The following is a 13,559-nucleotide window of genomic DNA, read 5'->3' as shown; positions in this document are numbered from 1 at the left end:
AGTACCAATATGGCTGGAGCTACATTAATAATTTTAGTAGGTCAAACCTAACATTAAAATCACTACAGATTAATCTCTAGGAGTAGTAATCAATCACAAAACAGAAGGGAACAAATGGCCTCCTATGGTGCAAGCTACACAATTGACATATTGCAGCAATTAATCTCAAATAATTGCACAATTTTCTACTGTGTAGCTACAGCAGTTTAGCTAATCATAGCCTACACAGTCTAATTGTACAATCTCCTTTATGTTTATTAGCTTCTAAGGAATGCAAGGGCCTACCAGACTTAATACAGATATGATGGATTGTTTAGGTTTGTCCTAATAAATATATTTTGTTACTCTAAAAAAGATTGTACACAGAATGTCGGATCAGATTGTGCAATGTATGGGCAGTTTATAATAGCTGCTCTAGAGATTAACTATAAGCTGCTCTATGTGCCAAGGGCTTGGGATACCAAAAGGACAATGACCAAGACTGTCATTGGGAGATATTTACTAAAACTGGTGCACACAGGATCTGGTGCAGCTGTGCACAGTAACCAATCAGCTTCTAACTTCAGCTTGTTCAATTAAGCTTTGACAATAAGGCCCCTTTCTCACATGCTGTCTGTTTTTCATCCATCTGTTGATGGATGAAAAACGAACATCAATGCATCTCTATGGAAAAAAAAACTGATGTAAATGAATGATCATCCATTTACATCAGATTACACCCGCATCCGTCATCATCCGTTTTTTTTAACTGATCAAAGCTCTATTTATCTTCCGTTAAAAAATGGACCGCACGAAAAACGCATGTAAACTGACAATTGGTCAGTTTTTCATCCGTTTTTGCATTGGTAGTGGATGCAAAAAACACTGATGGAAAAACTGATGACCACGGATCAAAAACTGATGAATACTTCATCCATTTTGACGTGACTGAACTGATGAAATCAATGGTCCGGATGTGTGAAAGGGGCCTAAGGCTGGGTTCACACTGCTCTGACATGGAAGTCAGACAACTTCTGATCTGACTTTGCCCTACGACTTCATGTCTGACTTCCATACGACTTCAATGAACGGGATCTGACTTTGATTCGACCATACCAGGCCCTTTGAGTCTATATGAATCTTGAGGGGGGGACCCCATGCCAAAATGTAAAAAAAAACAAACATTTTTACATTATACCCCTACTCATTTATCCAAAAAAGTGTCAAAAACAAATAAAAACAGTACATGTTTTTGACAAAGTCCTTTATTAAAAAAGGAATAATGTCCCCTGACGTAGCTCCGTGTTTTCTTTCTCTGGTGATAGCTTGTCCCTCCGGTTCTTCTTTCTCCGCTAAGGTCTTCTTCCTCTGGTTCTTCCTCTGATTCTTCTCCCTCGCTGTCCTCTTCCTCCAGTTCTTCTCCCTCGCTGTCTTCTTTCTCCAGTTCTTCTCCCTCGCTATCTTCTTCCGCTGGTTCTTCTCCCTCACTGTCTTCTTCCGCTGGTTATTCTCCCTCGCTGTCTTCTTCCGCTGGTTCTTCTCCCTCGCTGTCTTCTTCCTCCGGTTCTTCTCCCTCGCTATCTTCTTTCCGCTGGTTCTTCTCCCTCACTGTCTTCTTCTGCTGGTTCTTCTCCCTCGCTGTCTTCTTCCGCTGGTTTTTCTCCCTCACTGTCTTCTTCCGCTGGTTCTTCTCCCTCGCTGTCTTCTTCCACTGGTTCTTCTCCCTCGCTGTCTTCTTCCGCTGGTTCTTCTCCCTCGCTGTCTTCTTCCTCTGGTTCTTCTCCCTCGCTGTCTTCTTCCTCTGGTTCTTCTACCTCGCTATCTTCTTCCTCTGGTTCTTCTCCCTCACTGTCTTCTTCCGCTGGTTCTTCTCCCTCTCTGTCTTCTTCCGCTGGTTCTTCTCCCTCACTGTCTTCTTCCGCTGGTTCTTCTCCCTCGCTGTCTTCTTCCGCTGGTTCTTCTCCCTCACTGTCTTCTTCCGCTGGTTCTTCTCCCTCGCTGTCTTCTTCCGCTGGTTCTTCTCACTCGCTGTCTTCTTCCTCTGGTTCTTCTCCCTCACTGTCTTCTTCCTCTGGTTCTTCTACCTCGCTATCTTCTTCCTCTGGTTCTTCTCACTCGCTGTCTTCTTCCTCTGGTTCTTCTCCCTCGCTGTCTACTTCCTCTGGTTCTTCTGCTGTTTTTTCTCCCTCCGCTGATGTCCTCCCCCGACGTTAGGGGGGAACTACACGCCTTTTTTTTTTTTTCTATTTGCATGGGGTTCCTCTTCAAGATCCTCAAAGTATGCCACAAGTCAGATCAGGTAATATGATAATCCGACTTGGTTGCGACTTATATTCAAATAAATGGGCCCAAGTCAGACCAAAGTAGTGTAGGAACCTTTTTAACCACTTTACGTCTCCCTGCAGTAATATTACTGCGGCAGAGTGGCTCGTTATCGTCTGACGACGTAGTACTATGTCGTCAGACACTCCCCTTTCTCGCTCCCGCTGTATTCAGTCACAGCAGGAGTCGGGCCAGGAGAGGAGCAGCGGCGATCACCGCCGCTCTTCCCCGATCGTCGGGGATCTAGTGTGGAGATCCGCCGGCTTGTGTAAACACAAGCCGGCGGATCTCCTAAGTGACAGGCAGGGTCAGATTGCAGGGTTCAGCATAGCTGAACCCTGGATCTGTCCTTGTGTCACTCAGTCACCTCCCCCCACACACGTCAGTAAGCACCAGGCATACATTAACCCCTCCCTCTCCAATAAAATTAACCCCTTCCCTGCCAGTGTCATTTTTACAGTAACAGTGCACATATATAGCACTGATTACTGCAGTAATGTCACTGGTACCCCCAAAAATGTCAGTCAAGGGTCCGATCTGTCCGCCGCAATGTCGCAGTCCCGCAAAAAAATCGCAGCTCGCCGCCATTACGCGTTAAAAAAAAACACCAAAAATGACAGAAATCTTTCCCTTTGTTAGTAAACGCAATAACTTTTGCGCAAACCAATCAAAATACGCTTATTGTGAATTTTTTTACCAAACATAGGTAGCAGAAAACAAATTGGCCAAAAATTTAAAAAAATTTTGATTTTTACATTTTTTGGGGGGGAATTTCATATAAAAAAATGTGAAAAATATTGTTGTTTTTTCAAAACTCACGCTCTTTTTTTGTTTATAGCGCAAAAAGTAAAAATCGCACAGGTGATCAAATACCACCAAAAGAAAGCTCTGTTTGTAGGAAAAAAAGGACATCAATTTTGTTTGGGTATGGCGTCGCACGGCCGCGCAATTGTCAGTTAAAGTTGCACAGCGCCGAATCGCAAAAAGTGGCCTGGACATAAGACAGCAAAATCCTCCGGTGGTAAAGTGGTTAAAAGTCGGAATAGTTAAGAGGGCTCTCATAGGGAACAATGGATTTATACACGTCATGCGACATGTGCTCCCAAAGTCAGAGCGTATGTCTCACCAGTGTGAACCAGGCCCAACACCTGGAAGCTGATTGGTTACTATGCACAGGTGCACTATATTCTGTGTGCACAACTTTTAATATCTCTCCCCCACCGTCTCTCATTAGCAAGCAATCAAATTAAAAAAAAACCCTGAAAAATTAAATCTGACTTGAGGCTGTTCAGTGAATGATCAGTTTTAGTACAGCAATGAATGGGACTCTATCTCCCTCATCTGAGAAACAAAATATTATTTTCTCTTATTCTTGGCAATGCTGTGAAATATAGGATTTTTGAAATTATTTTTTTTTAGCTTTGAAACATTTAAATCTTTATGGTTTATACTAGTTAAGTGCTAATTTCTGTAATTGCGAATGTTCAGTATCTACCTGTGTATGAAGTGGTTCTCCTCCAGGTACTTGCATCCACAGGCAATATCTCTGGCCATGTTGAGCAGATCTGACATTGTTAACATTGATGGTTGGTTCTAGGCAGAGGCAAAATTTGATGTTGTTTAACATGTAATATTGATAACATGTATAGATGTGACTAAATTATTTTTTATGTAATCATGTTGTATTAAGAGCACCTAGTAGAGTATTTTACTAAGTAAATTCATAAAAAGTGCAAAGCAAAGTACAACCAGGACGTGATGAGTGCTACCCCCAGCTACAAATCTTATTTCAGATTAAAGATACAGATCAGATAAAGATGAATTCTTATTGGAGAGTTTTTTTTTTCACTTTTACATTTTTTCTTTCTTGATTGCATAAGTTCATAAACATAGGTTATTATAGGCATATAGTTACAAATGCTGCTGCCATGCTTAAAAGAAACGGGTCATCAGCAAATGAAAGAATATGTTAACTTAACACTTCATATTCCTGATACGTGCCTGCTGTACCATGTACTTGTATGAGAAAGTATCATGTTCTCTTTGTATTGCTTCCTTTGTGTGAAATCTCTGGTGTTCCTGCCAGTTCCTCTGATTTACTATTAAAAACTGACCAGGCTAGACATAAGAGCACACCGTGGTTAGTTCTCTATCTGTGCGGGGAACTCAGCCTGCTCTCCTCCAATTATCAGACTTGTCCTGACACGCCCCCCCCTGCACAGCCATTCACTGGAAAGAGCATTGTCTGCTGTTTCTCCTCCCCAGCTCTTATGCAGCTGAGAACAGAGGGAATGTGATTACTTATAAAAAAGGAAAAAAAAAGGTATTTATAATGTATTTTTTTTATATCTATACATATTTTTGCCTTTCATTTATATTCTAATCTGAATGGGTTATTTACAAGGTGATAGTTTACAGTTACTTAAAGCACTTAGAGACCGTCCACCATAGATATACTGCGTCAGAGTGTCAGCTCTGCGCTAGATCACGTACCTAGTACGTGATCTGACAGTTCTGGGTCTGGGGCGCGTGTGTGTGTGTCCAATCACTGCAGGAGCCAATCAGCGGGCCCGGCGGACACCATCATTCGGGAGAAAGGCAGAACAGGGGTCTGCCTATGTAAAAAAGGCAGACCGCCATTCTGTGAGAGGGAAATGTGCTGATCATGTGTTCCTGCTAAGCACAAATCTTTACATCCCCCCAGTCTAAGCACATCCCCCACAGTTAGTAATCACTCCCAAGGAACACATTTAACTCTTTGATCGCCCCTGATATGAACCCCTACCCTGCCAGTGTCATTATTACAGTACCAGTGCATATTTTTTAGCACTGATCACTGTATTAGGGTCACTGGTCCCCAAAAAGTGTCAACAGTGTCAGTTAGGGGTCTGATTTGTCCGCCACAAAATCACAGTCCCGCTGATCGCCGCCATTACTTATAAAATAAATAAATAAATAAAAATATACCAACGTTTGTAGACGCTATAACTTTTGCCAAACTAATCAGTTTACAAGTATTTGGAATTTTATTACCAAAAATATGTAGCAGAATACATATTGGCCTAAAATTATGAAGAAATTTGATTTTTTACATTTTATTTTATTGGATATGTTTTATAGCAGAAAGTAAAAAATATTGATTTTTCTTTTAAAAATTATCGATCTTTTTTTTGTATATGGCGCAAAAAAAAAAAAAAACGTGGAGGTGATCAAATACTACCAAAAGAAAGCTCTATTTTTGGGAAAAAAATGGTCTGGTCATGAAGAGGGGTAAACCTTCCAGAGCTGAGCTGAAGTGGTTAAATAAAAAAAAAAACCCCTTCTAGACAGTTTCTGCTCTGGTAGTTATTATTATATTCTTATAAAGGATTTATAAACATCCAACAGTTTGCACAGTGATTTACAAAATGAAAGGATTAATTACAGTTGAAGACAAGAGAGTTGGGGGGGGGGGGCTAATTGTGAGAGCTTACAATCTAATGGCAAGTCAATTGATACATAGGGTCTAGGCATTAGTTGTTGAAGAAAGTAAAAATTACTTACTAGTTAGAGGAAGGACAAGCTTCCCTGAAGAGTTTTCAGGGATTGCCTAAAGGTGGACAAAATAGAAAGTAGCCATACAGGTTGGGTAAGGGGGTTTCAGAGAATGGGAAAGGCTCTGGAGAAGTACTGGATGTGCGCATTGGAAGAGGGAACAAGGGGGATAGAGAGCTAGTTTACCAGTAGTGTTCTTGTCTACTGTCCTGATTCGCAGTGCAGACCCACCAAAATACCCTGTACTTTTAGGCATAAGCATGCGCACAGGGTGTGCCAGGTGTGCCTGGGCACACCATAATTGCCCTGTTTGGTGCAGATTCCTCCTGTTTAGACCCCTGATATTTCACCAAAGCCCGCTAAGGGGGCTCCTAAAAAAATAGTAAAAAAAAATAAAAATAAAAATAAAATTGTAAAAAATAATAAAACTTAAAATAATAAAAATAAAAACTACTGACACCTTCCACTACCGTACTGACACTGTCCACTGCTCTACTGACACTGTCAATATATATACATATGCACACACATGCATATGTGTTTGAGCTGTGGGGTGCACACCTATGCACACATGCATGCTGTGCCCAGCCTCCCACAGTACAGTGCTCTGTGCATCCAGTCACAGATAGTGTCTCAAGAGAGTCAAAAGTGACAAATGATAATATTGAAAATATTGACTCCCAGGAATTTTGGTGGTAAACAGGGGAACTACCTATAAGTCGTGACATTTAAGGGTTCATAGTCTGTATTGGAAAAGGGGATTATTTTATATTTGATTTGCTAATGACGGGTGTGCTTCACTGATGCTCCAAGTAATGCCATGCCTAACTGAGATCTTTAAAGGGGGATTCTGATAGGTGGAAATTTAGTATCAGGGCCCCTTTGTCATTGGACCTGAGTGGATTACTATCAGAATAGTTATATCACTGCATACATGGTAATCACAACTCCATCTATAGGCATGCCCTGTCTTTCAACACACATAAACCTCAAATTTTACTCACCACCCATGGGCGATTTTGCCGCAGGAAGGTTTTCATGTCTCCACCAGACATAAGCTCCAGCAGGATAAAGCGGGGAAGAGTCTGAAGGCTGACTCCTATACAACGCACTATATTCTGGTGGTTGAATTTGCTGTACACAGGGAACAGATTACAAGGGGTTAAGTAAAGTATAACTAAAGGCAAAACTTTTTCCTGGTGCCTCTATGGCAGCATACGTGTGAAAGTAGCCCCGCCCACTTCCGCCCACAGGACCAGTTCATAGCTATAAAGGTTAACACCCACATACCATTTCCTTTTTTGTCCTCATGGAACAACTTCAATTTTCAGGTGGATCCAGAGTTTTGCAGTAGCAAAAGCCTAGATTGGTATCCTTGGCAAAACCTTAGGCTAGTACAGTAAAACCTTAGATTGCGAGCATAATTAGTTCCAGAAACATGCTTGTATTCCAAAGCACTCTTAAATCAAAGCTAATTTCCCCATAAGAAATAATGGAAACTCAGATGATTTGTTCCACAACCATTTATTCATAAGTCCTTCAGTTTATAGTCCATATAAAAAAAATTATAGCAATGTGGTTGTGTAACCATAAAATGTCCATCCACAAATGGCGCCTCCACAAGGGGATTAGAAGCAAAATCCAGCTGGAGCTACAGTGTATAAAAGAGAAGAGAGGCGCCTCTAAGTGTAGCAATATGGTTACATTTAATGAAGGTTCAACATTTAGCAACTCACATGGTTGATGATTAAAAGAGGCACATCTAAGAATGCAGTCATCCGGGGTAAAGCTGTCCACATAGATTGTCCTCCTCACCGCCGACTCTCACTGCTGTCAGTCTGTAATTGTGACCGTGAAGAAGACTACTCTGCAGTAGAGCAATCTGAAAGTGAGGCATGGAGCACAGCGTGGAAGGGATGACGTTGATGGTGGTGTGGAGGATGGTCTATGTGGACAGCTTTACCCCGGATGCCTGCATATTTAGAAGTGCCTGTTTTAATCATCTTACATGTGTTGCTAAATTATGTACCTTCATTAAATGTAACCATATTGCTACACTTAGAGGCGCCTCTCTTCTCTTTTATAATCAGTTGTGACATGACGCTACTTGTATATCAAGACATCGCTTGTTTATCAAGTCAAAAATGATTTAAAAACTTTGCTGATCTTGCAAAACGCTCTCAAACCAAGTTAATCTCAATCCAAGGTTTTACTGTAGTATGTTCTGTTGGATCTGAGCTCTGTTAGCCAGAAAGAGAATAGGTTCCAAGCACACTTAGACAGAATACAAGAACTCAACTGAGAAATTTCTGAATTCATCTACAGTATGTAAACTGATAGTGAAGCCACCGGATTATAGAAATAGTTCAGTAGGGAAATCCCTGGTGCTTTAATAAAAATTCTTCATTCATGAAAAATGAAATAGCGAAAGCACTATACCTTTCTGTTTAAATTCAGATTTCGGATTTATGATCTAAATGACCGGCATTCTATTTACAAGATGCAGTCTAAGTGATTACTGCAGAGGCCCTAGCTGGTAAAATTTGATGAGGTCATGCGAAATTGGAAATTAATTTGGTTTATAAATTACTCAATAGGCATGAAATAGGGAAGTAAATTGCCATTGATCAGATGATACAAGTTGATGTGACGGTGCAGATGTTTCTGCATGGTTCTATTTTCAGTGTACGCTATAAGCCAAGGTGGCAATAGAAGTGGTAGAACAGCTACCATTAATAGTTCTGCTTCCACAACAGCCCATAGGGACAGTTAGCCAGATTGCATTTGAATCTGGCATATTAAGAATGTTGCTCATAAAGCAATAATGTTAAGAGAAAGACACATTAATTAGGGTTAAGAATTGCTACAGATTAAAAAAAATGTGTTTTCCCTTTAAAACTGAATGCCAACTACACTATATTATCCAACATATTGGGACACCTGCCTTTACACGCACATGAACTTTATTGGCACCCAGTCTTAGTCTGTAGGGTTCAATATTGAGTTGGCCCACCCTTTGCAGCTATAACAGCTTCAACTCTTCTGGAAAGGCTGTCCACAAGGTTTAGTGTGTCTATGGGAATGTTTGACCATTCTTCCAGAAGCGCATTTGTGAAGTCAGGCACTGATGTTGAACGAGAAGGCCTGACTCTCAGTCTGTGCTCTAATTGGTGTTCTATCAGGTTGAGGTCAGGACTCTGTGCAGGCCAGTCAAGGTCTTCCACCCTAAACTCGCTTATCCATGTCTTTATGGACCTTGCTTTGTGCACTGGTCTAAATCATTTGGTGGAGGGGGGATTATGGTGTGGGGTTGTTTTTCAGGGGTTGGCCTTTGCCCCTTAGTTCCAGTGAAGGGAACTCCTAAGGCATCAGCATACCAAGACATGTTGGACAATTTCATGCTCCCAACTTTGTGGGAACAGTTTGGGGATGGCCCCTTCCTGTTCCAACATGACAATGCACCAGTGCACAAAGCACTTTTTCTTCAAAGGATCCAAGTGTTCCCCATAACTGAAAAAAACTGTTAAAGCAATTACAATTTCCACAAGCATCCTAGCTCTTTGCTAGGAAATATCAAATGGGATAGAAACCTGGGAACAATGGGAGTACTTCAAGAGCATACTAAACAAAGGGATTGGCCAGTGCATTCCAAAGGGAAATAAATTTAAAAGAGCAAAACTAAACCCTGGATGGCTAAACTCCAACATAAAAATGCATATTAATACTAAAGAAAAGGCCTTCAAAAAATACAAGGCTAAGGGGTTATTGGCAGCATTCAAGCATTACAAAGAGTATAATAAGAAATGTAAAGGCAAAATCAAGGCGGCTAAAATAGAACACAAGAGACAGAGCAGAAGAGAGTAAAAAAACCCAAGAAAATATTTAAGTATATAAATAGTAAGAAAGCGAGGCCAGAACACATTGGCCCCATAAAAGACGACGAAGGAAATCTGGCCACAGAGGACAGAGAGAAGGCGAAAGTGTTAAATAATTTCTTCTCTTCAGTCATCAGCCTTCACAAATGAATTGGGGGGCTACACCTACACTAACCCAGCTTGTAATGCTAAACTAAATAATACACCTCAGGAAGTACCCCCATGGCTAACAGAGGATAGACTTAGAACTAAACTAGAGAAACTTAACATAAATAAATCACTGGGACAGATGGCTTGCACCTTCTTAAAAGAGCTCAGCCAGGTGATTGCCAGACCATTATTATTGATCTTTAAGGATAGTCTACAGACGGTATGGTGCCAGCTGATTGGAAAAAAGCCAACGGGCGGAGATATATCCAGGGTAACTGTAGGCCGGTCAGCCTAATATCAGTAGTCTGCAAGATTTTGGAGGGGGTGTTAAGGGACTACATACAAGACTTTAGTGATAAAAAAAGGTATTATTAGTAGTAATCAGCATGGTTTCATGAAAAATCGTTCTTGCCAGACCAATCTATTAACCTTCTACGATGAAGTGAGCTGCCATCTAGATAAAGGTAAGCCTGTGGATGTGGTATATCTAGACTTTGTAAATGCATTTGACACAGTTCCCCACAAACGCTTACTGTACAAACTAAGGTGCGTAGGTATGGACCATAGGGTGAGTACCTGGATAGAGAACTGGCTCCAGGGGAGAGTCCAGAGGGTGATGATTAATGGGGAGTACTCGGACTGGGTGGGTGTGGAAAGTGGGGTCCCCCAAGGTTCTGTCCTGGGAGCAATCCTGTTTAATTTATTCATAAATGATCTAGAGGAAGGGATATCTAGCACAATCTCGGTATTTGTGGATGATACTAAACTAAGTATGCCAATATCCAATGCAGGATGTGGAAACCTTACAAGCAGAACAAAATAATGGGGTGGCAACTACATGGCAGATAAGGTTTAATGTTGAAAAATGTAAAGTAATGCACTTGGGTGTCAGAAACACAAAAGCAAGCTACTCACAAGGGGGGGGGGGGACCTCTGGGTGAATCTAAGATGGAAAAGGATCTGGGGGTACTAGTGGACAACAGGCTTGACAGTGGCATTCAATGCCAAGCCGCTGCAAGCAAAGCCAACAAAATACTGGCATGTATAAAAAAGGGGATTCACTCCAGAAATAAAGAGGTTATTCTCCCACTCTACAAGACTCTGGTCTGGCCACATCTGGAGTATGCTGTCCAGTTCTGGGCACCGGTCCTCAGGAAGGATGTGCTGGAACTGGAGAGAGTCCAGAGAAGGGCAACAAAAATAATTAGGGGAATGGAGGACATCGGCTATGAGGAAAGACTACAAGCACTGAACTTATTCTCTCTGGAGAAGAGACGCTTGAGGGGGGATATGATGTCAATGTATAAATACTGTACTGGTGATGACCCTAGCATAGGGAACAAACTTTTCAGAGAAAGGGAATACAATAAGACACGGGGCCACTCACTAAAACTAGAGGAAAAACGGTTTAACCTTAAAATACGTAGGGGGTTCTTCACTGTCAGAGCAGTAAGGATGTGGAATTCTCTTCCACAAGCAGTGGTATCAGCAGGGAGCATCGATAGTTTCAAAAAACTATTAGATGGGCACCTTAAGGACCACAACATACAGGGATATACAATGTACGGTTAACAGCAAACACACACACACATCATAGGTTGAACTGGATGGACTGATGTCTTTTTTCAACCTCACAAACTATGTAACTATGACCTCAACCAGATAGAACACATTTGAGATGAATTATAACGCAGACTGCAATCCAGGCCTTTTCTCCAGTATCAGTGCCTGACCTGACAAATGCGCTTCTGGAAGAATGGTCAAACATTCCCATAGACACACTCCTAAACCTTGTGGACAGCCTTCCCAGAAGAGTTGAGGCTGTTATAGCAGCAAAGGGTGGGCCAACTCAATGTTGAACCCTATGGACTAAGACTGGGATGTCATTACAGTTCATGCACGTGTAAAGGCAGACATCCCAATACTTTTGGTAATATAGTGTATATACAGTGTAAAAAACATTATTAAAGCAATGATGGCAGTTAACAGAAAACATCAAAAGTAAAATTTAGTTAGTTCAACCTTTTGTACGTGAGTATTACATTTAGTAAAAAATCCCCAGCAACCAGCTTTCCTAAATTTAAAACAATTCAGCCAGAAATAGGTTTATAGCAACCCAGTCAGCCCAATGGCTGCATAGATTACTGGGGGGGGGGGGGGGGTTACTAAAACTGGAGCACTCAGAATCTGGTGCAGCTTTGCATGGCAGCCAATCACTTTCTAACTTTAGCTTGTTCAGTTAAGCTTTGATTAAAAAAAAAAAACATGGAAGCTGCATCAGATTTTGCACGCTCCAGATTTAGTAAATCCCCCCACTGTTCTTTCTGTAATGAGCTGTATAAACAGAGTGAAGTTTTTCTGTTACAGTGAAAGATAGATGTAGTTCATTAAACAGGCACAAGATGGCACTACAACCTCACCATTAGTCTATAATACAGAGCAGTCTGCGCAGTGTGCTTGCAGTAATAGTATTACCTGATTATAAGCGCTTCCATTAGAAAGTCCATCTCATCCTGCTCAGAGCAGATTTCTGGGAGAGTCTGTAGTAGATAAAGTTGGAGAAAATGTGTGAAATTGTGATTACGCATATTGTGACTTTTGAAGGTATTGAAGAATAAATCACTATAACCACTTGCTGACCGCCTAACGTACTTTTACTGCGGCAAGTCGGCTCCCCTGTACGAAATCATGTACCTGTGCAGGGGTTCCATGGTGATCACGTGCTGATTGGCTAGAGGGGAAGCCAATCAGTGGGTCCAGTGGACCTGATTTCCACTGGCCACCCGTGATCATTCCCGAGAGACACAGAACGGTCTGTCCTTCCTATCAGAATGGCGATCTGCCTATGTAAACAAGGCGGATCACCGTACTGACAAGGAACAAGACAGAGATCTTGTGTTCCTGCTAAGCAGTTACACTGATATCTGTCTTCCCCCAGTCAGAGCAACCCCCCCTACAGTTAGCAAGCACTCCCAGGGAACACATTTAAACCTTTGATCGCCCCTGATGTTAACCCCTTCCCTGCCAGTGTCATTAGTACAGTGACAGTGCATATTTGTCTAGCACTGGTCACTGTAATAATGTCATTGGTCCCCAAAAAAGAGTCAAAAGTGTCAGTTAGGTGTCCAATTTGTCCGCTGCAATGTCACAGTCCCACTATGAGCAATTAGGTGAAAGGGGAGGTGGGGGCCTATTTAAATAGAGGATATAATGGCACCTTCCCCCAAATGCAAAATTGGAAAAAACGAATCAAGGGCATAGGCAGACACCATAGGGAGGTCCGGCTAGGTCCCTGAAGGAGGGGGGATTTAAATGTGCCTCTATAAGTCACAAAACTATGCATATGTTTACATCAGACATGGCAACACATATATGTTAAAAGAATAACAAATCTTTATTTGTACAAATGATAAAAACAGTAAGTACGTCGTTCTATCTATGTTAGATGAACCATTAATATATGGTACAATGTTTAACAAACATATCAAAAGATGGCTGGAACTACGCGTTTCGCATTATGCGCTTCATCAGGGTCCAGCAATGGAATATATTTAGACAGAGATTCAATCTTTAGTAATCTAGAGGTACATAAAACATTTGTTATAAACATAATCATGTACATACATTATTTTTATTTATTTATGATTTATTGCATTTAAACTCTAAATATCAAGCTGTTCACTTAACCTTAAGAACATT

At 41.3% G+C, this 13,559-nt stretch overlaps 1 protein-coding gene across 1 annotated transcript in view; it reads right to left on the bottom strand.

Moving 5' to 3' along the window:
• Positions 1 to 13,559, bottom strand: part of LTK (leukocyte receptor tyrosine kinase) — a 379,826-nt gene that overhangs the window by 19,647 nt on the left and 346,620 nt on the right. Inside the window, 3 exon segments of the mRNA XM_082274964.1 lie at positions 3,797 to 3,894; positions 6,840 to 6,969; positions 12,336 to 12,400. Coding sequence (XP_082131090.1) covers positions 3,797 to 3,894; positions 6,840 to 6,969; positions 12,336 to 12,400 — 293 coding nt within the window.

Source organism: Pelophylax lessonae (genome assembly GCF_965119305.1).
Source record: "Pelophylax lessonae genome assembly, chromosome: 13".
Classification (NCBI taxonomy): Eukaryota; Metazoa; Chordata; class Amphibia; order Anura; family Ranidae; genus Pelophylax; species Pelophylax lessonae.
This window is presented reverse-complemented; position numbering and strand designations above follow the sequence as displayed.